This window comes from Hyaena hyaena, unplaced genomic scaffold (assembly GCF_003009895.1).
Source record: "Hyaena hyaena isolate Hyena2069 unplaced genomic scaffold, ASM300989v1 scaffold_67, whole genome shotgun sequence".
Taxonomy (NCBI): Eukaryota; Metazoa; Chordata; class Mammalia; order Carnivora; family Hyaenidae; genus Hyaena; species Hyaena hyaena.
The window spans coordinates 4035835-4063044 of NW_024080699.1; the positions used below are offsets into that span (position 1 = coordinate 4035835).

A 27210-nucleotide genomic window follows, 5' to 3' on the forward strand; every position below is an offset into this window, starting at 1 on the left:
CCTGGAGCCAGCAGGCCTGGGTCAGGGCAAGGCTCGCCCTTGCATCAGACGGGTCTGAAAACCCTCAGGGGCTCAGTCTGACCAGACCCACGATGTGCCTTACAGGATTGCTCTGCCCTTGTCCTCTTTCTGGAGAAAGTTCTGGGGTTTGTAATTTGTGTATAGTGGCCCGGGTAAAATGCCTCCCTGTGTTCCTCAGCTCCCCAGGCCACTGCTTGTCCTCTGTCCCCCCAGGTCCTCGGCATCCATCTAAACAAATGGAGACTTGACCGGAAGCTGGGGGTGTGCGTGCTGGCCCTCTACGCCGTCTTCTTGTGCTTCTCGATAATGATAGAGTTCAACGTCTTCACCTTTGTCAACTTGCCCATGTGCCGAGAAGACGATTAAAACCAAGCCACTGCCCACCCCCAACGGGGGGCTGTTCTGGGCTCTCCTGACACCGGCCTCCTCCCTTCCTCCCTCCCTCTCCCACCACGAGCCTCTCCTGCCTCGGTGGCCACCGTCTGTTCCTCCACACACTGGAAGGAAGAGCCATCGTGGTCTTTGTCTGGTCACGGGCCGGGCTGCGGGGCGTCCTCCTCCCCCTCCTCAGAGTGCTGCCCCCCCACAAAGCAAGATTCGGGGGCTGCTGTGGGGGCAGCTTTGCAGACCCCGAGCTGGCAGCCACAGGGACGCACTTGTGTCTCATCTCTCTCGGACACTTTAGTGAGGACATCTGCGTGCAGTTCGTCTTCCTGTTGCACGGCAGCCTGGGAAGCGAGGTGGCTGGCGAATGTGAGGTCCCCAAGGGCAAGTGCAAAATAGGAATGTCGTTCTTCAGTGTCCCCTCCGGGCCAGAGGGGGCGAGTCCCCGAGGCGGCCTGTGCTACTCAGACCCTGCGACTTCTGCTGGAAACTCTCACAGCTGGGAAGCGGGGAGGCCTCCCCCTGCTGAGGGCTTGGGGCCTTGAGGACAAACATCCCACCCCTTTCTCTGGAAACACTAGAAGAACAGAAACTGCCTCTCGCCACAGAAAAGAGAAAAACGCGTGACGTTTCTTACAACTTTAATTGATGCATTCAGAGAATGAGCAGTAAAATATTCCCAAAAACATGTCATCTCGATCATCATACTTGAAAAAAATCTCATCCCATACAAAAAGGCCACGCTGGGGACCAAACGCAGGTAACACTCTGTGGAAAATGAATCCTACGTGTATCATGTCGCACTGCTATGAGGACTTTTGGTTTGGAATACAGAAAAGAGTAAAAGACTAACATCTACCTGGGTGCTAATTCAGAGACACAGTGGAGATAGGCGCTCACAGCCATACGTTCCAGACCCTTCCGTGTGATGCGGAACACCGTCAGTTTGGGTTTGTCATTTTTTCTGTTAATGCGCCGCTCTCAAAACTGCCCTGTTGAAAGACAGAATTGTCTATATGCCCAGCCGATTCTGGAACCTGCTGGAAGGACTGTATCACAAGTAATGTTAATGACAAGACTAGACATTTCCTGAAAAGCGCTGTCTGGTTACCTGGAGGCGTGTAGGAAAACCATAGCTAGGAATTTTTAGAGCCTTATCATTGGCTTCACGTGAAGGGCCCAGGATGGGAGGCCGAGTCAAAAATAGATAGAAAGATAATGAAACAATTTTCACCTGCTTCGTAGCTCTCAAATATATATTAAAAAAAGATTTATGAACACAAACCGTCCGTGGTTTCTAAAAAGGAAGCACAATTAATTTTATATAGAGGTGTGTTTTTTTTATTTTTGTAATGTTTCTATTGCAAAAGTCTATTGGATTTGATGCACTTTTCATATTGGGATATTTTGCACGGAAGACTGGCAACTGCCTGTGAGAGTGTGAGGACAGGTTTTTAACCATTTCACCAATAATCAGTCGTCGGGGATGAGCCTAAACCAATAGCTCATTCCCTTCCTGAAACACAAAGGTTGCAACCCGAGGTTGCAATGTGTGGCTGTGTTTGTTAGCACCTCCTGAGTCTCTAAAGGAGGAAGCGTTCAAGTGCGTGTCCTTTAAGTGAGCGTAAGCCTAAGACGGGAGGGAACGGCTTCGTCGCCAGGCTTCTGTTCCGGATCTGCACCAGTGTTCATAGCTGCACCACATTAAGGTTCCTCCTTTGTTTCTCTACCGAGATTGGGCTCAGTGGTCTTCCCGGCCAGGGCAAAGGCGATTTTCCTAAGAAATTAGCTAGGTGGGAGGCCAGGGAGCCGGGAGGAGCGTTTGTATCAACTTCGGAGACGCAGGGTTTGCAAGCCCTCTGTGATCTCTTAGGGAAGACAACCTGGCCCCTTTGGTCTTACAGACTCATCTGGGTTTCAGAGTGGGTCCGTCTCCATCTCGACTCTCAAAACTGCCCTGTTGATGTAACTAGGGACTGTTCTCCCCGTTAAACAGAAAATTTAGTCTCGGAGAGATCAGGTGGCTCGAGGTCCGTTGTAAGTAAGTAACAGAGCAGCTGAACCAAGCTCCTGGTCATCACCCTCCCTCTGGTCAACCAGTGGGGCGGCCACCCTTGGTGTGGGGGTGGGCGGAGGCATGTCTTTGCCCTTGTGATTGGTTCTTACTGTTGAAGTTAAAACTTCAGCAAGTATTTCATTGACTCCTTGTGCCCCAGCCCGTCTCCTAATATCTATCTCTATCCGGTGTCCCTGGGTTTTTTCCCTGGTAAAGATCAAAAGATATTTTTCCCTACAAGGCACAGGCCACGTGGCCCCGGATGGTGTCCCTGCTGGTGTTCACTTCTCTGAATCCTTGTGTAGCTTTTAGAGAATACACCCTAATGACCTGCCTCTTCCTCAGTGGAGTCCATCTGAGATGATAAAGTGGACAGCAGTTGGCAGTTTGAGACTAAAAAAATAGTGTTTTTAGTTTGTAGAGCACTGCTGCTGCCTACTTCTCTTTTGACTCGAATGTGCCAATGTAACTTCCTTAAAGGATCTGTGCATTTATTGTAACTTAGAAGCTATACACTGTAAGTGAAAAAGTCTCTTGTTTCAATATTTTCCCATCACAGGTGTAAAGAATGGCTTGATTAATTGGGCCTTCGTCTTAAAATGAAGCCTTTTCCACTACATGGGATTATTTTATTTTCTTCCCGAAACTAATTAGCGTGGGGTAATTACTCTGCTTCACAAATAGGCAATAAAGAATTAAATTTAGCTCTTCTAATTGGGAGCAGAAAAGAAAAGCGAACCATTGCAACCGAGACTGAAAATGCCTGTAGAAGCAGGTGGCTTCCTGTCAATTTCTGGTTTGGAATTTGCCCTTGCCGCCTCAGGCGTGGACAGGGCGTTAGGTGGGTGGTGTCTGAGAACCTGGTGCTGGAGGAAGGTTCTGGGTCAGCTGCAGGGAGAGACTAATGCTTAAGGGCGCCGTGGAAAGGTTAGTCATTATCCTTCCCGTGACCTGCAGTGTGCCGGTCTCTGTGATTCTCGCCCGTGTGGACAGACCTCGTTGCCCTTGTGAGTTTTCACCTGCTCGCCGCCACCCCTCCCCCACCCGTTAGGGCTGCTGCTTGCTTCTACCTGTCAACCCCCTCTTTTGACAGACCCAAGCAGCTGATAAAGCAGAACCCTCCCAGAGGCAGGTTAAAGCAGGTGGGGCATGCACACTACTCAAGGGCAGTCCTGAAGACCTCAGCCAAAGACCCCCTCCTGGGCTGCCCAGGGGTCTAGGTCCTCAAGAAAGAAACTGCCCTTTGGATGAGGAATTGCAGGCCTGACCACGTCAGCAGCAGCCGGGGACTCAGGGAATAACGGACTCCATGCAAGTGCCGGGAATCCAGGAAGAATGAGGGTGGCTCCTTGCCGACACCCTTCCGTCCCCTTGGCGTTCCTCCTACCTGAGTCCTGGGGCGCTCCCTCTCCTTAAGGTAGGGGCGGACAGAGGTGAGATGGGCCGGGAGGATCAGCCCGGTACCCCTGCTCCGGGGAAAAGTAGGAGAGAAACCCCGCACCAGCAGCTGAAGCTGTTTCCATGCCCTGCCCTCCCTCCCCAGGCGAGATGGGTGTGCTGCCTGCCGCGTTTGGGGATGTTCCCCTGGGGGTCCGCGGGAGGGAAGCAGCGTGGGCTGGTGCTCCTCGGTGGGCTTGGTGTTCTGACGGGGCCGTGGCCCTGACACTGAGTGGACACTTCCGGAGCGGGTAGGCCGTTTGCTGCCACGCCCCTCTTTCCTGGCTCTGCAGGCCATATTCCTCGCTGCCTGGAGAAGATGGTTGTACTGTTATGGACAGGCTCTCAGCCAGTGCTGTTGCTTGAATAAACAAGGAACTTGTCTGAGGGTGAACACTTCAGTATACTCTTCCCATGTGCAGTGATTTAAACATTCCTGGGTCTGTCTAATGCCCTCTGAATGATTATGTCTTTTTCCCCTTGGGGCAGTTAGCAGGTATGTCCGGGGCACCCGAGATGGTTCATGTCTTGGCAGCTTTGTTGCCACATCGTGCCCATAGAAACTTCCAGAAATTTCTGAAAATGCTCTCTAGGCAGCTCTTAGGTGGCAGGAAATCTGTCATCTGCCCACACCACCCAAAGTGCTGCTTCCCTGACCCCTGTTCTCTCTATGTGAATTTCCCCGAGGGTCTGGACACCCCTGTCCCGCGCACTCCCCCCGGGTGTGGACACCTACTCTGGCTTTTCTAGTCTCTGCAGCTGATCATGTGAGCCTCTCAAGCATGAAGGCTCCCTCCGGGCCTTCTCAAAGCATAGAGAAAGGGGGCCCCTCTGGCACTGGGTGAATCTTCCCCACTGCATCAGTCATGTTAGTGGTGGAACAAGAAGATCTCCCCGTGACCCATCCCCCAAGGCAGACAACACAGGTGGGACACAAATTCTGCTTTGTTCCTCACTTTGAGCCCAGCCTTCTGCCAGCCTGACTCATCAGGGTTGCCGTGCTGTAGAAAACAACCCCCCACAGGGCACAGGGGTACAGATTTTTTTTTTAAAGACATTTAGGCTATTGTATTTGCTCCTCAATAGGGAATACCTAACTGGGATGGTGGTTACGTGTCAGGCCGTCACCCAAACCTAGTAGCCAACGGGAAACTGTCCTCACTGTCACAGTGTGGCCCAACCTCGGGGAAATGGGTGTCTGCGTAAAATTGGGAGAAGAGGTGCTTTTCTCCCATTCTGCACTCTGGGTGGAGCAGATTTTTCCACCACAAGGAAGCCAGCTGGCTGGTATTAGATTTTTTTTTTTTTAATTCTAAGTTTTCAGTGACAAATGGCACCCCGGTTCCATTTGCCTCTGTGAAATCTACACACATGGCCAGGGGCCGGGGGTCCTGCTTTCTGTCACCTTTTATCTTCATGTTTTCAAGGGTTTCCCTCGCCTCTTACAGGCATCCGTGCCCACTGGTCAGGGTCAGGTGCCCTCCACACACTTTGCAGCAGGGGCCGAGAACGCCCTCCCTTCCAGTCTGAGGAAGTGTCTGCGGCCCGAATACCCTGTGCCAGAAGTGGGGGCGAGGGGAGGCAGCTCTGTGAGCTGACAACGCCCACTGTACCCCCGTGAGAGTCCAGCCCTCTGTCGTGTACCTTCTCTGTCTATTCGATCTCTGGGTCTGGGATCGGCTGCTCCTTGGTTAAAAACCTGATGACAAGTATGGGCACAATCCACTGTTGCCAGAATTTAAACAGTTGCTTTTTATGTAGCATGTTGGTCAGGACTATTCCATGGTCAAGGCCAGTAACACCCCTTAGTCCTGGAGAAAATATGTACCCTCCCTACCCCGCCACTGGAAAATAATTTTTTTAAGCTATCGAGAGAAAGTGTGTGCAGTTTTGGGTTTCCGGTTGCGTGGCCTCTCTGATCAGCCCTTGCACGATCTCAGAAGGTCTCAGATGACAGCTCTGTCTCTGCTCCCACTCCAGAATTCCCAAGATAGGAATTCCCGGTTATCCAGACGGCCAGTGTCCTTTCAACAGAAAGAGCAAGGCTTTTCCTAACACCCAAAATGATGAGGGTGTGAGCAAGGTGGCTCTGGTTTTCCAAATCAAATATTCCAGTGGGTTGTTTTTTTTTTTTTTTTCCTGCCCACTGGGGCATCCCTGTCTGCACACCTCCAGAGGCACCCTTCGGAGCTGAAAAACACTTCCTGCAGTTTCCTCCATTTGGCTTAGATCAAGCATATTTGGGGGCACCCAGCAGACAAGCTGTGGCTGAGCTTCTGTGGCCAGCTCTTGGAGACCTTGTTCAGGGGGCTGTTAGTCTGGGAGGCCGGATGTCCAGTTCAGAGCGCAGTGCCTTCTGCCTGGGTCTCTTAGTCGCTGGGCGAACACAAAGAGAGCTTTGATTACCTAGAGGGCAAAAAGGGCTGCCGGCCAGATGGGGCCAGGCCTGGGGACAGAGGCACAAGCTGCCAAGGAAAGGGTCAAGCAAGGAGAGGGCAGGCACATCCCAGATGCCCAGGACGTAGGCTGGACATCGTTTCTGCAGAGCCTTGGGGTTTTCCTGGAGGCTGGCCAAGACCTGCCAAGCAGCAGGTAGATAGAATCAGGGGCCTCCCGTGTCCAGACAGAACTCCCTTAAAAAAAAAGACCAAAGCCAAGAACTTCTGGGACTGTCCCACACCACGCGAGTCCCCCACAAAAACATTTCTGGCATGCTGGGCTGAGCGCCCGCCATCTTTGTTCATTCTAACAGGCAAAGCAGGAGCAATGAGTTGAAAAGTTGTAAATAATAAATATATTTATCTCACTATTTATTTTTTCTATAACTGTGACCTCCTGCACTGTGAATGCTCTGTGATATGAGATTCTTAGTTTAATAAAACTGTCGTTACATTCGGATAAATTGATATTATTGGTTACTAAACACTGGCATGAGTTTATTTTTATTGTGAAGAAGAATCTAGAGTAAATATGAACTAAATCTTTATAAGAAATCTAGCAGTCAGTATTGTAATGCAATATATCAAAATCTGTACACTGTCAATAAAATAAATGAGCACAAGTCTGTCTTTCCCTTATAGAGCTCCCATTCACATTTGAATAGACATATCTGTGCTTTTTGAAAAAATTGTTTATGTGGGAATAACAGCCATTCAAAAGCAATCCTAGCTGCATATTGAGAAGAATTCCAGAAAGGTTGAGGGTTGGAGCTTTTTAATGATCATGATTGGTAATGAATAAAACAAAGCAGACATTTTGTAACCTATCTCGGCCAGCATGTGTGAGTCAGAATGACCCCACCATTTCCTGCCTCATCAGCAAGGCCGGCTTGATGAGCAGGGGACGGATGACCTGTGTAGTCACAAAGGGCCTCACACTCCAAAGGGCCCTAATCTTGGTCGTCGCCATTCTAGAATTCGTGCTTTTTTGAAAGGGGCCCCACATTCTCATTTTTGCACCTGGCCCTGCCGATGGTGCAGCGGATCCTGCCTGTCTGGAATAGGTTAGGCCATCAGCTGTGGTGTCAGGAGACACGGAGATTAGGAGGAGAGGTTCTAGTTAATTCCTTCATTCTACAAGTTTCCTGAGACCCACCTGCCTCGGATGCTGCCACAAACTCTAACAGGCACATGAATCACCTGGGCGTCTTATTAAAAAGCAGATCCTGGGGCGCCTGGGTGGCTTAGTCGGTTAAGCGTCCGACTTTCGCTTAGGTCATGATCTCGCGGTTGGCGGGTTCGAGCCCCGCGTCGGGCTCTGTGCTGACTGCCAGCTCAGAGCCTGGAGCCTGTTTCAGAGTCTGTGACTCCCTCTCTCTCTCTCTCTCTCCTAGAAATAAATAAAACATTAAAAATTTTTTTTTAAAATATTTTAAAAAGCAGATCCTGAGGGCACCTGGGTGGCCCAGTTGGTTGAGCATCCGGCTTTGGCTCAGGTCATGATCTTACGGTTTGTGAATTCAAGTCCCACATTGGGCTCAGAGCCTGCTTTAGATTCTGTCTCCCCCTCTCTCTGCCCCTCACATGATCACGCTGTGTCTCTTAAAAAAAAAAAAAATGCAGATCCTGGTTCAGCAGGAAGGGGATGGAGCCAAAGATGCTAAATTTCTAGCAAGTTCTCAGGTGGTGCCAGTGCTGCCGGTCTACTCGGAGTTGTGAGGAGGTAGATCAGTCCTACTTGGAGTACAACGGAGGCACCTGTGCAGGCTTACAAGCTGTTCCCAATCTGCAGCAAGGCGAGTAGAGAAACAGAATATAAACACATATGGCACTGTGATGGGTAATCTTACATCCGAATCTGTTTTTTCTCATTGCATTGTCTAGTAATTTGTTTAAAACAATTTTTTAAAATTTATTTATTTAGAGAGAGAGAGAGATAGTGCAAGTGGGGGAGGGGCAGGGAGAGAGGGGGGAAAGAGAATCCCAGCACAGAGCCAGATGCAGGGCTCCAACTCACCAAACCTGAGATCATGACCTGAGCCGAAGCCAAGAGTTGGATGCTTAACCAACTGAGCCACTCAGGTGCCCCTATAGTAATTTAGTGTGCTTTATTAAAATATGCACCCACAATGAGTTAAAATTTAAAAATGTACTTTAAAAAATCTTTCCCACAGGTAGAAATTCTACTTTAAAAGAGAGACAGAAACCCCTTTTGTTTTAACTCTTTCCTGTTGAAAGTCAATCCATAATTATCTTGGTGATTACAGTCCAGTAATCTTTGTGGGTGGGTCCTGCAGCCATGTACTTTTTTAAATTTTTATTTATTTATTTTTTTGAGAGAGCGCGCATGGGCACGCACATGAACAGGGGAGGGGCAGAGAGAGAGGGAGAGAGAGAATCCCAAGCAGGCTCTACGCTGTCAGCACAGAGCCTGATGCAGGGCTCCAACTCCCAAATCACAAGATAACAGCCAGAGCCAAAGCCACATGCTCTTGGTTCTGAGCATCTCAGCAACCCTCAATCCACCTGGTGCTTTGTGACTTACAAAGCCAGTGAAACACAGGGCAGGAATTGTCTGCATGCCACAGATGGGGAAATGGGGTACAGAGAGCATGCTTGCTGTGCGGGGGACAGCTCCTCACTGGGAGAGCCGGCTTCGACGCTCTTTGCTCCTGCTGCCCACGGCTGCCCACACAAGAAAAGGTAGCGGGCGTCTGGCAGAATCTATGCCTTCCCGGGGGCTCGCCTCCTAGTTGATTTCACAACTCAGGCTCTATCAGCTTGCTTTTGTGTTTCTGGAAGTTGCTCCAGGAAATTCCAAGTTCATCATGGTCCTGGTACAGGTGGTCTAATGTCCGCTGAACTGGCCTTTGCCAGCTGGTGTCCACCAGGCAGCGCAGAGGGGAGGAGTAGATTCCGACCTCTCTCTGTCCCCACGAAAGGCACTCTCTTCTGAAACTTGGCTTAGACTCTGAGGTCTCATCTCCCACCCTCTGTCCGGCATGTGTCATTAGACCACGATACCCCTGCGCTGCCATTCTCCTCAATCATTCTGCAGATTTCAATACTGTGGATTTTTATCCTCCCTAATAAACAAACAGACTCACTCCTCTAGTTCTCCACGTCCTTTTTTATAAACTTTTTTTTTTAAACATTTATTTATTTTTGAGAGGCAGAGAGAAACAGAGCATGAGCAGGGGAGGGGCAGAGAGAAAGGGAGACACAGAATCCGAAGCAGGCTCCAGGCTCTAAGCTGTCAGCACAGAGCCCGACACGGGGCTTGAACTCACAAACTATGAGATCATGACCTGAGCCAAAGTCGGACGCTCTACCGACTGAGCCACCCAGGTGGGCATCAGGGCTTTAAAAGCTCCCAGATGATTCTAATGTGCAAGCAACATTAAGAATCATTGATCCAGCTCAGGCTCTCTAAGATGCAACAATGGTATGAACCTTTACAACCATCCCCCAAAGTGCCAGCCCGAGATGCTCAGTCCCTCTGGGCCCCCTTTCCTGCACTTCCTGTTATTTAAGTGTATTTATTTATTTTGAGAGAGTGCATGAGCAATGGAGGGGCAGAGAAAGAGAGAGAGAATCCCAATCAGTCTCCACACTGTGAGTGGGGAACCCAATATAGGGCTTGAACTCACCAACTATGAGATCATGGTCAGGATCTCACAGTTGGTGAGTTCAAGCCCCACATCTGGCTCTGCGCTGACACCAGGAAGCCGGCTTGGGATTCTCTCTCTGTCTCCTTCTCTCTCTGCCCCTCCCCCACTCGCTTTCTCTCTCTCTCTCTTAAAATAAACACTTTTTAAAAAGCTAATAAAATTTAAAGAGGGCCAAGGGCTTTTGTGACAGCCCCTCTCTGGCCAAGCTTTGGTCAGGCCCCTCTGAACTCTTCTCCACGAGGCCCACGACCTCTGGGACTCCATGTTTCTCTCCACTGTGTCCACTAAAGTAGGAGCAATCCTGCTAAGCCGGTCCAGCCAGAACCCCCCCATCCTCCACACTGGTCCCCTCGACTTGTGATCAGGCTCCTTGTTCCCCACTAACCCCAGGTGATGCTGACCACCCTGGCCTGCCTTCAGCCAAGAGCCCACAATCCCTTGTACTCCTGATGTTTCCTCTCAGTAATTTTCCATCCGTGGACCCCACCCCACTCCTTGCATAGAACCCCCCACGTTGTATGAGGATTCGAGCCCAGTCTCTCTCCCACTGTCGTGGTCCCTGCACCCATGGCGATAACCTTCCTTTTTTTTTTTTTTTTAAATGTTTTTTATTTATTTCTAGGAGAGAGAGAGACAGCGTGAACAGGGGAGGGTCAGAGAGAGAGGGAGTCACAGACTGAAACAGGCTCCAGGCTCCGAGCTGGCAGTCAGCACAGAGCCCGATGCGGGGCTCGAACCCACGAACCACGAGATCATGACCTAAGCGAAAGTCGGATGCTTAACCGACTAAGCCACCCAGGCGCCCCATCGATAACCTTCCTTGAATAAAGTCTGCCTTGTCCTTTAGCAAGGGTCATGAAAAACTATTTCTTTAAAACCTGCCAGATAAAAAAGCTTGGCACACTCCGCCCTTGGGGCTTCTGGGAGGAGGCCCTGTGCACAGTGGTCAGAGGCAGCGAGGCCAGCCAGCAGGGGCCAGGGGTGGGCGGCAAGGTCAGGTGCAGGACCCAGAGCTCCCGCGGGGGCCCAGGTGGGACTGACCTGGGGCTCTGGGCTGGGGATTGGGCAGAGGGGAGCCAGGGACGCTCCCTGTGAGGCTGAGCCGGGTAGAGTGCCAGGACCAAGCAGGGACCATCCATGGCAGCACTGAAAGTCCCGTGCCCTGGGAAGCCCCTCGTGCTGCAACAAACGATGATACGGGTCACCCCAGGTCACCCATGCAGTCCCGGAGCCCACGCTTAGAGGGTTCCAGCCATAGAAGGGGCTCATGTTTGGTTTCATGTTCTGCTGTTGCTGCCTTGAAATCTGCAATACGTTTTGAGCAAGGGGTCACATGTTTTCATCTGGCAGTGGGTCCCACAGATCGCGGAGCCTGCTCTGCCCTGGACCAAGGCCCCTGTGAGGACCACAGTGTCAGATCTGAGGCATCTGCAGACGAGACTCCTGGGAAGCACGAATGCTGTTCCCTCCTTTCCTCAACATCACCTTGCACACGGCAGCATGAATCAGTGGCAGCTGAATTGAACCCAGACTTCCCCAAACACACCTCTTGGCACCCCTGTCAGGGGCAGGGCACATGGTGGAAAGCATTGCAGAGCCCGTGGGGGTGGGCATCTCTTCTGCCTTTATAAAAACCAATAAAGGAAAACACACACACACACACACACACACACACACACACACACCAATGGAGGGAAACTGACATTTGTCACAAGCTAATCTGCAAAAGCTCTTCTTTCAGAAGAGGAAACTTGGGCCCAGAGAGGCCAAGACACTTGTCCAAGGTCACACAGCAGAGAAGAGTTGGAGCTGTCCCAGGAACCCTGGTGTGTGGCTTGGAGCAACCAGAGTGTCATCGTGTCCCACCCCCACCCCCAACCCCTCATAGCAACTCTTCAAGGAAGTGAGTCCCTGTTTGGGGATGTTCTCACTTGAAGTCCCAGGAGACTCCCGCTGAGGGCACACCTCTCTGCAGACTGTCACCTGGGGTGGCGGCAGAGGGCCAGGCTGGGACGATGGCCAGGAGCACGGGGGTTGGGTCACACTGCCTTTCAAACTGACCAGCCTGTTGCTACCCTATGATTTTAAACAAACCATCCTGGTTTTTCTCGCCAGATAGAAGGCTGAGGACACCACGCTTGATTTTCAGAGGAAGTGAGTATCCCCTAAAGGGAGAAGTGAGATCGAGAGAAATCACAGCGTGACCACCAAGTAGTTAAGGAACATCTTTCTTGCCAAGCGCGCTGTCCGAAGAAGTGTAAGGCACACTCCTTGTACCCTCGAGAAAAACAAACAAGGAGGGTTAGTCATTATCAACAATTACAGGCCCTCGAGCTTTCAAAGATGGGCACTTAAGCTTTCTTAGGCAGTAATTCATTTTTCCCTCATCACTGTCTTGGGAAGTAAATAGGGTCCTACCTCCAGCCTTTACTCACACAATCACTTCCTCAAAGATGCCCTTGCCTTATTTCTACCTGTTGAAATCCTACTCCAGAAGAATGCCGAAGGACAGTGGCTTGAACAGGATAGGATTTTATTCTCTGTCACATAGAAGACAAAGGTGCTCAGTCCAGACTGGTGTGGCACTCCATGGTGGCAGTGACCCAGCCTCCTTCTTTGTTTTTGCATATAGCCTCATAGTACAAAATGGCTGCCAACCTTCAACTTAACTGCAACCTCATGAGAGATCCTGAGTCAGACCCACCCGGTTAAGCTGCTCCAGGATTCCTGAGCCATGGAGATTCTAAGATTATTTAAAAAAAAAAAAAAAAAAATGCTTACTGTGTTTAAAGCTGTTAAATTTAGGGTAACTTTTTTATACATCAGGGGATATACTCTGTACACAAGTTTTATCTCGTTTATTCAACCGTCCTGAGTCCCTAATCTGGGCACACGTGGATGAATCACACATGGTTAAAGATTACGGACCACAACATGAAGAGTTCCCAGGGGAGGGGGGCAGAAATCATGTCCTATATGTCCTTGTCCTCGGAGCTCTCTCCCCACCTTGACGCGTAGGGTCACATACCTGGCACACAGTAGGCGCTCTGCTTCCAGAGAACAGCCTCGGCCTCCTGGCTTGCCTTCTGGTCGGATGAGCCAACTCAGATCTGATGAGCTGCTAATGTTCAGTCATCTGGCCTCTTGTCAAAAATGGATTTGTTTCCCAGAAGTCACTGTTTCAAAGGCTTTCCGTTCCCTCACTCCAGGGGCTGCCTGTGAGTCTCTCCCCAGCCAGCTGCCCCTCACTGCCTGCAGCCATGTGAAGGGCTGAGTCCCTCCAGGCCCCTCAAGGGCCACTTCCTCCTCTCCGCCTCCCTGGCTGTCCTTCACTGGGGGGAGGGGGGACAGAGGCAAAGAAGATGATCTTGAAAAATGACCCCCTCGTACCGCATCTTAAGGAACCATATTGTTAGAGCAACTTGAATTAGACCTATAACTTGCGGCCTTGTTTCCTTACATAATAAAATATATAATGCTCTACTAGAAATTCCACATAGCCAGTTGATTCTCACAGAATGTTGGCACGAATGTCTGCCACACTCTTGTACCTCTAGCCCACCTGTGGGGCAACTGATGAACTATAGGAATGCTATGGATGATCACATTTCTGTTTACACTAGTGCGTTCAACCAAAGTGAATCAACGAAGACATAAGTCACAATTTATTCCTTCATCAATGACATGAATGACTTCTCTGCAGAATCAAACCATAGTTTTTGAAAACCAGAAGAATATTTGCTCAATTTTTTTGTGCTTTTCACAACATAATGCCTGAAGAAATGACATGCTTTTTAAAACAGCCTTTTTTGAAGTATAATTGACAAATGAAATTGTGCATGTTAAAGTATACAACTTGATGTTTAAATTTTTTTAAATATTTATTTTGGAGGGGGGGAGGGGCAGAGAGAGAAGGAGACACGGAATCCGAAGCAGGCTCCAGGCTCTGAGTTGTCAGCACGGAGCCCGACGCAGGGCTCGAACCCACAAACTGTAAGATTATGACCTGCACTGAAGTCCAGCACTTAACCAACTGAGCCACCCAGGCGCCCCAGTGTTCATATATATGAAAATATCCATGAAACAACCACCACAATCAAAATAATGAATATATCAATCAACTCTAAATGTTTTCTCATCCATGGTCTTGTTTTTCTGGTCATTTCTATACAAATGTCGTGGACGCTGTTGGTTATCTATCCAATATCTATTCTCTCCTTCCTTCCCAGCAGAACCTTAGCTTCAGTCGGGTCTCAACCCCGCCCCACCATGATCTGGGGGAATTCTGATCACTTCCAAGCCTGGGACCAAGTATGGATCCCAAGTAATATAAGCCAACCAGTGCATGACATTCTCCAGGGGGGCTGGGGCAGGTATGTGGCCTAATATGGCCAATCACACTACATGGACTTCTAGGCTTCAGAGAGAGGCTTTCCCCCTTTTCTGTAGGATGGGCCTAGAGGGCATGACCCAGACTGCCACAGAAAACTCTCTTGGAACCTTACGAGAACTAGCCTAAGGATGGAGTCAATTTTGAGGTGGTCAAAGCAGAGAAAGGACCAAAAGAGTAACTCATGGCAACATTGAGTCCCTGACTCTTTTGCACATGGAGGTGCCTATAGTACTTCACTTCTAACATGGCCCCGATGATCCCTGCCTTCTGGTCGTCACACCTTTATTTAATCCTCTGCCCTTGAGTATAGGCAGAACCTGTAACTTTCTAATAGAATCGGTTCAGAGGCGCCTAAGTGGCTCAGTCAGTTTAGCTCCTGACTCTTGGTTTTGGCTCAGGTCATGATCTCAGTTTGTGAGATCGAGCTCCATGATCTTCCTGATAGCCCAGAGCCTGCTCGAGATTCTCTCTCTCTCCCTCTCTCTCTGCCCCTCCCCTGCTCTCACTTTCTCTCTCTCTTTCTCTCAAAATAAATTTAAAAACTTAAAAACAAAATAGGTCCAGAATGATGGGATGTCAGTTCCAGGATGAGGCTCGATAAAGCTGTGATTTCCATCTTACCAGCACACTCGTTCTGTTGCCTTCTCAACTTCATACTTAGATGAAGCAAGGACCATGCTCAATGCCACAGGGCACTGAAGATGGCCTCCAGCCAACAGCCAGCAAGGAACCGAGTCCCCTCAGGGAACTGAATCCTGCCAACAACCATCTGAGTTTAGAAGCAAATCCTTCCCTACTCGAGCCTTCAAATGAGACCCTAGCCCAGGCCAACAACTTGAGTGCAGCCTTGTGAGGGACCCTGAAGCAGAAGCAACCATCAAAGTTGTGCCAAGACTCCCCACATACAGAGTCTGTGAGATAACAAATGTGTTTGTTTTAAGCCACGAACCTTGGGGGGTAATTTGTTACGCAGCGATAGATACCCGATGCACTTCCTTATCTCTAGCCTTCAAGTTGTATGAGACAATCCATTTCCTCTGTACTCAATCCACTTAGATTCAGAGTTTCCTGTCACTGAAACCCAAGAGCAGCCTCGTGTGGCTCGGCTCATTCGCTGGAGCGAAAAGTCGTCAAGCGCAGGATTTCCATGACCTCCCAGTAACTCGCTGGTGTCACAGCTGTGTAGACTGTATGAATTGAGGACATTCCTGGCCCCAGTTTTAGCTCATCTTCTGCCAGCACAAAGCAGAAATATCCTCACAATGGCACAGAACTCGGAAATGGAGAAGCCTTTCTCCTCGGTAACAAATTGTTTTTATTTAGCCAATAAGAGCTCCGTAGTGTTTACTGTTTGCAGAGTCCTCTACTGGATATTGGTGGGGTGGGGTGTAGAAAAGAATTTAAAAGAAGGTGTATTCCCTGCTCCTAAGGAGCCTGTACTCTCACTTAGGACAACTGAAGCATAAGAACATTATAGTGTCTAGAAATATGTAACAAGGGCACGTTGAGAGGGCACTTCGGCTGGGAACAGACATGCCTCAGGGACAGATCATGGAGTCAGATGAACAAATGCAGCTGGTTATCTGGGTGGTGGGAGCGGGGGTTCCCTGAGAAGATCTTCGAAGCCTCTAGTTCGTGCCTCGGTGATGAATGGGGCTGGCCAAGTGGGAGGGGGACAGCAGCTGAGACTCTACTGCCTCAACAATTGAGGCTCAGGGCTGCTTTAAATGCCTTTTGGGGTGTCTCATGAGCCCCCTATCTCTGCAGAGACCAAGGCTGAAGACAGCTTGCATGGTCTCAGGTGAGACATGCAGCACATGTTCGTCGGGGCCTCCGTCCTTTCCCGAACCTGGGGAGCCCCCGAGTGCCCCCTGGCTTTCACGAAGCACACCCACACCTGTGACAGATGCACCTTCCCCGTAGATGGAGTCTTAGCACAGACAGAAGTAAGATCCCAAACCAGCCCTTTAAAGTGTCCCTTTAGCCAGTGCAATATTCTAGAAATCTGAAACAATCCTATAAAAGTCCAGATTTCCAGTATTTGTTTTTATCATTGTGAGGCCTTGTATGCCCAGCCCCTCGTTCCTGCTGAGCAGCTGTTACAAGAACTGAGAAGAGGCTGTCGCTTTCTTTAGAGCCTGGTTCCCAGGCCACCTCGACCCACACAGCCAGGGCAGACATGTTTTCCTGGCTGACCCCGGAGGATACAGACTGATTTTGCAATAATTAAGTGTTTTTCCTCCCTCTTTTAGATTTTACATTTTTTTTAAGTTTATTTATTTTGTGTGGGCGGAGGGAGGGCAGAAGGGGAGGGAGAGAGAGAATCCCAAGCAGGCTCCACGCAGTCAGCACAGAGCCCGATGCGGGTCTCGATCTCACCAACCGTGAGATCATGACCTGAGCTGAAATCAAGAGTCCGAGGCTTAACCAACTGAGTCACCCAGGGCCCCCCCTGCCCTGTCTTTTAAAAGATTTCTCTAAAGTAACATGGAATGAAGACGAGGGGGCTTATTGGGGGTCAGATGATGGGAAAAGCCACAGAAAGAGCTGTTTTCTGTATCTATTTTTGCAAAACAAAATATCCCAAATAGCAATCATTTCATCTATGTCACTAATTTACCAGCCGGGAGTTCAGGCAGGGCTTGCCTAGTGACCTTTCTGTGCCACAGGACACTGACAGAGGTCACTGCATGGGATCTCCCTGGCAGACAGGCTGGCTTCGCTCACAGGTCTGCTGCCTTGGCTGATTTGCCAGGCTTCCCGGCCAGAGGCTGAGTAGGATCTGAGCCGGGCTATCTGATTCCCTGGCTTTGCCCTCCCACCCCTGCTCTGTCCCCCAGCCCTTCGCACTCCAGCAGGCTGATCCACAGGGACCCCACACCCACAGGGACTGACCGAGGGGCTCCCAAGCCCTCTGGCTTCCAGCAGGCTTGGGCAACTGGGGGCACCCTCCCTGCAGGAGACTGGGGGGAGGGAGGAGACTCAGAGTGTTTCTTTTCCCGGCTGCCTCCCCCAGGGTCACGTGAGCTGGCTGTGTTTCTAGACTGGAGGTCCCTGCTCCACTCCCCTAGCAGTCTTTCTACAGGACAGGACTCTCTGCTTCCGGGTCTACCACCCCTTACCCCTTCTTTGGTCTGAGGAAGAACAGATCTGAGGTTGTCTGCACCCTCCCTTGTATTTCCCCACCTACAAATCTATTAAACCCTCCACCAGGGGCACCTGGGTGGCTTCGTTGGTTAAGTATCTGACCTGGGCTCAGGTCATGATCTCACGCTTCATGAGTTCAAGCCCCACATCAGGCTCTCTGCTGTCAATGCAGAGCCCACTTTGGATCCTCTGTCCCCCTCTCTCTCTGCCCCTCCGCCCTCATGCTCTCTATCTCTCTCTCAAAAATAAAAATAAAACAAATCACAAAAAACCCAAAGCCCTCTTCAAATTATCCCAATCAGATGTGCCATTTGTTTCCTGTGAGTCTGACTGATATATTAAAGGCCTTAATCATTGTACAAATAGCTAATACTGAGCACTTACTATATGCCAGGCTCTGTTCTAAGCCTCTTACCTACATGAGCTCATGCAACACTCGCAGCAACCCTATGAGGTAGACACGATTATTATCCCATCTCACAGATGAGGAAACTGAAGCACAGAGAGGCAAAGTTGTTTGCCAAAGGTGACACAGCCACTAAGTGACAAAGCTGGGATTTGAACCCTGGCAGCCTGACTCAAGCCCCTGCTCTCATTGAGTACTCTAGATAGAAGGAAAATATCTGCGGAAAGAACACGCTCTATTTCCTTAAAATCTCCTATCCAACTCAGAGCAAGGTTTTGGGAAGTTTTCAAAAGCAAGACTGTGCGGTCAGACTTTTTTTTCCTTCACTAACAGTCCCCAGAAACTCCTGCAAGACTTAAAGTTGACCTCTTGGGGGGTGACCTTTCCCTGAAAAATCCCATAGTCCCCCTCAAGGCTGAGTCTATTTGCCCTCACCTGCATGAAGGGAGGAGGCTGAGGAGCCAGTGGAGGTGAGAGCTGGCCTATGAGGACCCTGGGGATGCAAACCAGCCTCTTAGATTTGGGGGCAATAAGTTGAAGTGTGTAACTGTGTACTCCTATAGCCTGGCCACAACTGGGCATTCTCCAGATCCAGCAAGAAGGGGCTGCAATCATGGAGACCCTGGACTCCCTGGTGACAACTAACAGAAGCCTGACTCTGATTGTGGTTGAGTTTTTAAAAAAGGAAAAAAGAAGAAAAAGGACTCTATTCACTTAACAGAGATGTCCAATGGTACAGCTGGCTTTAGACACATCAGAATCTAGACTCACAGGATGTCCCTAGGGCCCTGTCTCTCCTTGCATTGCTTTTTTCCACCCTGGCTTTCTTTCCGAGTACATTTCACCACACGGTGGCCCAGGGGGCTACTGTGCTGCTCTGAGTTCATATTTCCCAGCTCCGCCAGCTTGAGGTGGGAAGACGCTGGCTTTCCTGAACCGTGCCAACAAAAAGTCCCAGGGAAGGATCTTATTGGCCCAACTGGGTCACATGTTCATCCACGAATCAACCAATCGCTGGGCCCAGTTACATGTAGGGCTCTGATTGGCTAAACTAGAATATGTGTTCCCGGTGACCTGGGGGTAGATAGTTGTCATCTCCACCTGAACCCAACTGGGAGGAGTAGCTCCTTAAAGGGAAACCAGGTACCCTGGTACCAGTATCAACAACAACAACAACAAAAAACAAAACACAGGCTAGGGGTAGGGGGAAGGAACTTGCAGGCCCAAACAGCAGCACATGCTCACTCCCCAGCAGGCATCCTGAGATCCATGTCCAAGGAGAGCAGTGGGGTGTGGGAGGACTTGAGCAAGTCAAAGGGGGACCCAGAAAGGACACTCAGGGCAAGCTTGGCAGAGGCCACAACTAAAAGAAGCTGCTTGGGTTTCTGAAACCTTAGCAACTTCCCTTTCAGTCAGTTACAAGCAGCAGGGGCAGGGCGGGACCTCATGTGGTAACTACCTGAGAAATTCTGTCTGCACAGAGCAGGTGGGCAACAGGCCTTGGGGAGCCTTCTGCGGGGATGTGGTGAGAACCTCAGGGCTGGTCCCATGGAACCCAGGCTTGGCGCGTTCCTCCTTGGCTTGTCCTGCTTCTCAGTAGCAGCCTAGGCAGCTGAAGGGGGTGGGGGAGGCATGGAAGAGTGGGGTTACTCACGGTCCACATCAGCATGGTTGGGCCTAAAAGATTATTCTAGGTCTGATAGTTGGATAGACCTCTTCCCTGGGGGCCAGGGAGCCCAACAGGCTCATTTCAGCAACAACAAAAGACTAATAATGGCCCCTGGGGCAGATGCCCTCTTGCACTCATCACCACTATAGCCGAGCTAGCTGAGGCACCACGAAGGGCTCTGCGGGGGGCTACCCCAGCGGGAGGGTCCTGCGGTTGGACTGGAACACAAGTCTGTCCCCAGAGCTCATGTTTTCAAACAGGAGCTACAGTCCTATCCAGGGAGATGTAGAAAAGATTCTCGTCCAGGGAGCAGACGGTTGAGCCTCCGGAGGAGAGGAAAGGTCAGTGGGAGGTTGGTTAAGACCTAATAAGGGAGGCAGACGGAGCAGGACATGATACGTCAGCGAAGCCTCCTGGACGCTGCATTTTTAAAATAAAATAACAGTTTAATTGAGATAGAATTCACATGCCATACAATTCACCCACTTAAAGTGTTCAGCTTAATGGTTTTTAGTTTTGACCACAGAGTTGTGTAACCATCACCACAGTCAATGTCAGACCATTTTCTTCACCGACCCCCTCCCCCCCCCCAAAAAAAACCCCTGTAGCCACTATCAGTCCCTCCCCGTGTCCCCTTCCCCGAGCCTCTGGAAACCACCAATTTACTCTCTTTCTCTACGGATTTGCCTATTCGGGACATTTTAGGTAAATGGAATCCTACAGTATGCGATCCTCTCTAACTGCCTTCTTCCATTGAGCTCTTTGCCAAGTCCATTCATACGGAAGCCTGTATCGGTCCTTCATTCCTTTGTAGGGCCTCACATTATGCCACTGCACGGATGCACCACGTTTTGTTTATCCGCTCACCAGTGGATGGGCGTTTGGACCGTTTCCACTTTTTCACGAATACGCACAAGACGGCTATGAACATTCATGGACGAGCTTCTGCGTGAACATAGGTGTTCGCTTCTCTGGATACATACACGGGGGGTGGAACTGCTGTGTCACGTGGTGCGTCGATGCCTCACCTTTTGAGGAACTGCCAGACTGTTTTCCCAAGTGGCCGCACCAGGTTACGGTTCTCGCCCGGAGGCTGCGCTTCTGTCGAGGGACAGAGATTCTTTCCTCTCTAGTTTCTGCCAGGCCGATTTGGTGGGGATGTCAGGAAAGGTGGGGAGGAGGGTGTGGGGGGAGTGGCAGGGCAGAGGCATGGAGGGCAAAGACACCTCATGATGCTTGTACCAGAGCCTGGGGTCTGAGTCCTGTCTGCGCCCAACTTGCTGTGTGGCCGCAGGTGAGTCTCCCCCTATCCCTAGGTCTCAGTTTCCTTATCTGTAAAATGAAGGCATTAGCCAGTGGGTCTCAACTGGGGACATCTCTCTGGCAAAGGCTGGGGCCGTTTTTGGTTGTTACAAGTGGATGGGTGTGATCTCCAGGTGTCTAGTGCAATAGGCAGGGCAGCCCCCACGACAAAGAATTACCTGGTCCCAAATGTCAGTGTTGCCAGGCTGAGAAACCCTGCGTTAGACTGAGGTGGCCTTGTATGGTCCAGTCGTGCCCAGTCGCGGTGAAAGGCACTGTTGAGTGCTGCAGGCACTTAGAAGAGAGGCCTCCTGGCCCCACAGGAGTGGCTGTGGCTGTGCTATTTGTGTGAGCTCACTGGCTTTCCCACTCTGATCCTCTCTAGGTGTGGTACCCACGAGAAATGAATGCCACGCCCGTTAGTGAACAGACTACCTGGTGAAGTGGTGAGCTCATCGTTAGCGGAGGCATCCAAGTGGCCACCCGTCAGGGATGCGGAGGAGGCCACCCGGGTCTGGTCCGGGGCTGCCCCCGGGCGAGTCTCAGCCTCCTTCAGGCGGGAGGCAAGCCTGCGGCTCCCTGCCTGGCGAGACGCCGAACCCTTGGCTTCCACACCTGCCGGTCCGCAGGCGCCGCCGGGAGCGCCTTCCTTCCTTCCCACGCGACTCTGCGCCATGTGGGAGACTTTGCAGTAAGTTTTTCCCTCGCGGCGCTCGGGGAGCCTCCCGGGCCGCAGCCCCTGCCCGCGGTGGCAGCTCCCCGCGGCTGGACGCCCGGCGGCCCCGGAGCCTCGGCGCCCCCGCCGCCCGCCACCGGGCCCGGCCCCGGGGGGAGGTGGGGGCGCGGCCGCCGGGCTTCCGCGGGCCCCAGGGGGGCTCCGGGCCGCCAGCCGCCGCCGAGAGGCTTTCGACAAAAACCCCTTGACCACCAAGGCCAGCCTCTTCCTGAAAGCCCCGCTCGCTCGGATACAGGAAGTGGAAGCGAGCGAGCGCCCCAGAGCGCGGCGGCGGCGGCGGCGGCGGCGGCGGCGGCGGCGGCTTCCCACTCGGCGCGGGGCTGGCGGCGGCGCCCGCCCGGGCCCTTCCCGAGGGCCAGCGCCAAGGCCATGCGGGCGCCCGGGGCACGGCGGTCCGCGCGGCCCGGCGCCTGAGCCCCTCCGTCCGCGGTCCCGGTACTGCCGGCGGCATGATCCGACGGGCCGGGGCGCCCGAGCGCGGGGACCCCGCGGGGTAAGTCGGGGCGGACGCTCCTCTGGCCTCCCCGCCCCGCCGGGAGTGCTCGGAGCTGTCGCGGGGGAGCCCCCGGCCGTCCGGCCTCGGGGCGTCGGGTGGGACCGAGAGCCCCGCGGCCACGGCCAAGGCCGGACTCCGCTTCTGCGCGGAAGGGGGGGCCCCGCTGGTGGCTGCGGGACTCCGGGACTCGGCTAAAGTTGGAAGCCCAGACGTCACCGCTCGCTGGAAAACCAGCCGGCACGTTCGGCGGCTAAGCGGCCGGGGGCAGAAAGGCGTCTCTACCTGTCAGAACTGGGGCGGACGCGGCCCCCTCCCCACGCTCCTGTCCCGCCTGAACTTTAGAGGCAATCACGAGGGGTCCGGGTCCCGCCAGTCTCCGGCACCCGCCGCTCCTCCTGCGCCCCCGCGCGCGTCTTGCGACGCCGACGCCCAGGCGGGCGTGAGGTGGGGGTCGGGGGTCCCCGTAACTCCGCGCGCCAGGGGCCCGACCAGTCAGTCCGCCTAGGTCGCGGACCCACAGAGATTTCCCTCCCGTCCCTCAGGCGGGGCCGGGGACGGCGACCTTCGGACCTGCCTTTGTCAAGCCTTGGGGAGGGTCCAGGGCGCAAGGGTTGCGCTGGGGTCTGCGGGATCCTGGGGAGAAGGCACTGCGTGGCGTGCGTGAAGCCGAACTTGTTTGGAACTGGCTTTCAGGAGAGGTCTCTAGTGCCTCGCCTTGTGTCCCCCACCCCCACCTAAGAACCCGAAGTTGCTTCTGGACATTGCTCAGGGCTGCGCTCCGGGAGAAGGTTCCCTCCCAGTGGCGCAGCTGGGCTGGGCGTCTCTCTGGAAGCTTCAGGGGGTTGAATCGGCTTCAGTTCCCGGGGCTGGATTCTTGGGAAAACCTCTTAGAACCTTTCAGGATGTCAAGGTTGACGGATGCTCCCCACCTCCCACCCCTGGGGCTGCCATTCCCAGGTTTTTGGTTTAAAACTCCCGGGCCTACTTCTGTGATGGACACCCAGCTGCTGCCTGGCCTAGCACCATGACCTCAGCTCCCAGGGCCTCAGTTCTCTGCTCTGTAAAAGGAGGGATGGGCTGATCCTGTGCAGTTATGGACTGGGGGACAGCTGGAGGTGACTGGCGTTTGTTGGAGGCGGGTGTCACTGTGACATGGAGGGGCCCTTAAACTCTTCTGGATCTGAATGCCTTCCTCCTCCCTCTTGCCCCATCGCTGCCCTTCCCGGGAAATTCTGCCTGTATGCTTTCTCTTGGAAGTGACCTCCGGAAAGACAAATTCCCTCCGGTGGGAAGAATTGGAAATTATGGGGGAGAAGGGACCCCCGAGGGACAAGTATCTACCAGCCCAATATTGCAGGGTGGTGCTAGAAGTTTCCCAGGGCAGAGAGGGTGATGAGGGGCCAGGGCCCTGACCTGTCCCCAGCTTCCCTTTCCCGACCCCTCCCCAGGAATGCCCTCCCCTTAGCCAGTCCCTTTTGCTTTCCTTTGTTCATTACTAGACCAGTTACTTAACCTCTTTGTGCCTCAGTTTACTTATCTATAAAATAAAGATAAGTCATAGTAACTATCCTCGCATGGTTGTTTTGAGGATTAAATGAGATAATGCGTCAAGAGTTTTGCACACTGGCCTATAGGGTAAACTCTTAATCGTTATTATTATTACTATTATTACCATTTGTTGATAATAGTAGTTATTATCTCTAGGTACCAGCTATTTCACCTTGGACAAGAGACCTAGCCTTGCCTCATCGGTAAATTGGGGGTAATAATAACCCCTACTTCATAGGATTGTTATGAGGTTTGGATGAGTTAATATTTAAGCATCTGCCCACAGGCAGCCGTGGGTTAACGCACCAGCTCAGGCCTGCTCAGAACTGTGCCTGGCACATTCTAAGGAAGAGTGGTTTGCTGCGAAAAACATCACTTGATTTAAGAGGACCTTTTGTGTTGGAAGGGTTCTTAAATAGTGTCTCACGGAAACCCATACCTGGCAGGTACTTGCATACCTCCAGGGATGGAGAACTTGCCACCACTGTGGCAGGCCTAAGAAAAGAATTCCTGAACTTGAGTTGCAGGCTGCCTCCAACTTCTTACCATGTCAGACTGTGTTCTGCCCTTGGGAGCCAGGTCCTTGACTCTCAGGTACTACGAGGCAGTTCTTGGGTACACCCCATGCCTCTGCTGTTCCCTGGGCTGCGTATCTACCCGTGTTACAGGAGCAATCATCTGTGACTCTACACCGCCGTGCCACCCCCAGACCCTGCTGACCACTCAGGGCTGGGCTCTGGGTCCTCAGCGGGGACTCTTCTTCCCACGTGGGCTTCCAAAAGTCCCTTCCTTCTCGCTGGCAGGCAATGATGTTCAGACAGCTGGGAGAATGCTTCCCCCTCTCGCACCGCCCCCCCCACTGCCGCCCCGGAGCTAGGAGGCCCCCCTGGAATAGGAGTGTGAGGGCCTTGGCAAGCAAGGTCTGTCTCCTTCTTGTTGCAGATGTCGGCTGGGGAGAGAGAAAAGGCAGACAGGCCGTCCCGTATCCTGGGTGCAGACACTTTTTCTCCTTCGGTTCAACAGATAGTGTCTGCATTAGGTGGGGGCGCGTGCTCAGCATTAAACCAAGCCCCTTCCCACTTGCAGCTGATGTGGGAGACGATGGGCAGAAGGCTGTCTGGTGGGGTAAAGGCCTTGGAATGCTGGGGGCCACCGAGGAGGTGCACACAGAGGTGATCTGACTTGGGTTGGGGCTATATCGCAGACAGACTGTAGCAGAGACAGCAGAAGCAGAGAACTCTGCTGGGAAGGGAGCTCTTCCTTCAGTAGGCAGGAGGCGAGCTGGTGGCGAGGGTGGCTGGACAGTGGAGACGGGGGAGGCTCTAACCTCTGAACGGATGAGCGGTGAGGAGGGAGGCGGGTGGAGGCTGACCCCGGTGAAGCCATAACCTGCCAAGAGGCCAGACGCCAAACTGTGTGCAGGGGTCACTGAGGACATGTACGCTCAAAGCCCACACTTTTGTATGTTTGATGAAATGAGAGTTGGCTTAAGATTTTATTTGGAAAAGGATTCCACTCTTGGATGGAATCCAATCCCCTAACTTAACGACAAAGGAAAGGAGACCCAGAAGGAGGAAGTGACTTACCCAGGGTCTTACTTGCTAGAGGTGGGGCTGGGCCTAAAAATTGGGTCTCCTGAGCCTTGGGCCTTCAAGGGGCAGCCTGGGCAAAGCCAGGGTTTGGGAGAGCCCTGGTTTTCTGCCGTGCGCCCAATATAATGCGGGGCTCCCACTGAGCCCCTTGAGAGGAGTCCCTCATTCACTCCCAGCTCTAAGACTGGGGGCCCTTCCGGGGTGGGGCCCACCCAGAGCAGTGATGAATTTGGGGTCCCAGATACCAGCTTCAGCTCTGCCCACTGACCCCGGCCTCCTTGCTTGCAGGGGCCAATGCTTCTGGGGGGTCCTGCCTGGCACTCAGCTTCCAGACCGGAAGACAGGCTCTGGCCCACAGGCAGCAAAGGGTTACCTACCCAGCTCAGGCCTGCACTTCTGAACCCTGAGAAGCCCAGGTGCCTCCCCTGGGAAGCATGTAGGGGGTGAAGGTCAGGGTCTGCTTGGGACACAGAAGTCTCAGCACATTTGTCCCTGAGGCCCTCCTTCCCGTCTCTCTTACCACTTGATAGGACCTATCCCGGGCCAGGGTCCCTGTTTAGTGATCTTTACTGAGACTGAAAGCAGTAAAAGCTACAAATCCTATAAAGGCACCTGCATTTTAATCCAGGAATAAAAGAGGGAAACCAACCAAAAATAGATATGATGGTTGAAGGGGGGACCCCCCCCCCCAGGTCCCTCACCGTCCTCTGAGGCCTTCCTCGAGTTCTGCTTTATGGACAGGAATGTGAGCTGGCCTGCGGTGCCTCGCAGGAAGGGGCCAGAGCGAAGGGGAGGAAGGAACGCTGATTGGCAACCACAAACCCGGTCCTTCCCATCGCATCCCAGAGTCCATCTGTGCCTTGGGTGAGGGCCGTCCCCAGTCCATGCCTATCCAGGCCGTGCAAATGAGCAGAACTGGGTAGGCAGCGTTGAGGAGGGAGGGCAGGTTGGGAGGAGAGAAGCGGCTGAGCAGCCTTGGAGGGGGGAGGGGAGGGCCTGCCCCTCCTGCATCAGAAGGAGGGAGGCGAGTCTTGACTGGGAGACGCCGATGGAGAAGGCCTGGCGTAGGAAGAGGGTCCATCCTCGAAGAGCCGCAGCCTGGGGGAAGCGTCTCAGAAAAGTCCCAGGCTTCCTGTTGGCCCCGCCGGCCTGGCTCTCTGCCCCCTGCCCCGCCCCTGTTCGGGAGTCACCTTCGGAAGGGAGTGAGGGCCCAGGAGTCATCTTGTTCTTGGCAAGATGGCTGAGAGACAGCGAGTGCTGCTCCGGCAGGCAGCCAGCACTAGAACGTTCGGCTGCATAACTATTGCCCTGAACCTGCCATTTATCCTGGGCCCTGGGGCGGCCAGAGCATGGGTGCTTTCCTCAACACAGGAGCTAGCGATGAAAATCATGATGTTAATGACTTTTCTAAACTGGAAATCTCCCCTTGATCTTCTCCCACCACCACCCGCTCCCTCACCCCCACCCCAAAGCGAGCCCATCTGGGGAAATGCTTCATGCTGCTAGAGACAGAAGACACATGGAGGCCGGGTGGAGAAAACAGCGTGACTCCCATAACCCCTGATCACCCTTAGGTGCCATGATCTCCTATTTAAAAGACCCCGTGAGGACTCTGTCCTCCATACCCCGTTCCAGTCCTTCATGAAGCCAACGCACCGCTTTGCTTTTTCTGTCCTCCTTGGCATGCCCAGCTGCCGTAGCCTCCCCGCCGTGGCCCACAGAGCTCCTTCCAGCTGAGATGCCGTCACCTCCTCCAGGAAGGCTTCCATCCACACCAGCTCTTTTTGGTTTTTTTTCCTTTTTTTTTTTTTTTTAAATATTTTTATTTATTTCTAGGAGAGAGAGAGACAGCGTGAGCAGGGGAGGGTCAGAGAAAGAGGGAGATACAGACTCTGAAATAGGCTCCGGGCTCTG

At 52.5% G+C, this 27210-nt stretch overlaps 2 protein-coding genes across 3 annotated transcripts in view; both read left to right on the forward strand.

Annotated features, from left to right (window-relative positions):
• SLC24A4 (solute carrier family 24 member 4) overlaps positions 1-1660 on the forward strand; it is a 174966-nt gene extending 173306 nt beyond the window's left edge. The window contains exon 17 of the mRNA XM_039232512.1: positions 235-1660. Within this exon, the coding sequence (XP_039088443.1) occupies positions 235-387 (153 nt within the window). The 3' untranslated portion in view covers positions 388-1660. The remainder of the gene's footprint in view (positions 1-234) is intronic.
• Positions 1661-20684: 19024 nt separating this feature from the next.
• The window catches only part of RIN3 (Ras and Rab interactor 3), a 119578-nt gene continuing 113052 nt past the window's right edge, over positions 20685-27210 (forward strand). The window contains exons 1-2 of one of the 2 annotated variants that reach the window (XM_039232503.1): positions 20685-20916; positions 21310-21615. In XM_039232503.1, coding sequence (XP_039088434.1) covers positions 21332-21615 — 284 coding nt within the window. In that variant the 5' untranslated portion in view covers positions 20685-20916; positions 21310-21331. Of the gene's footprint in view, positions 20917-21309; positions 21616-21963; positions 22154-27210 lie in introns of those variants that run through there. The other variant, XM_039232504.1, reaches the window with a different exon arrangement.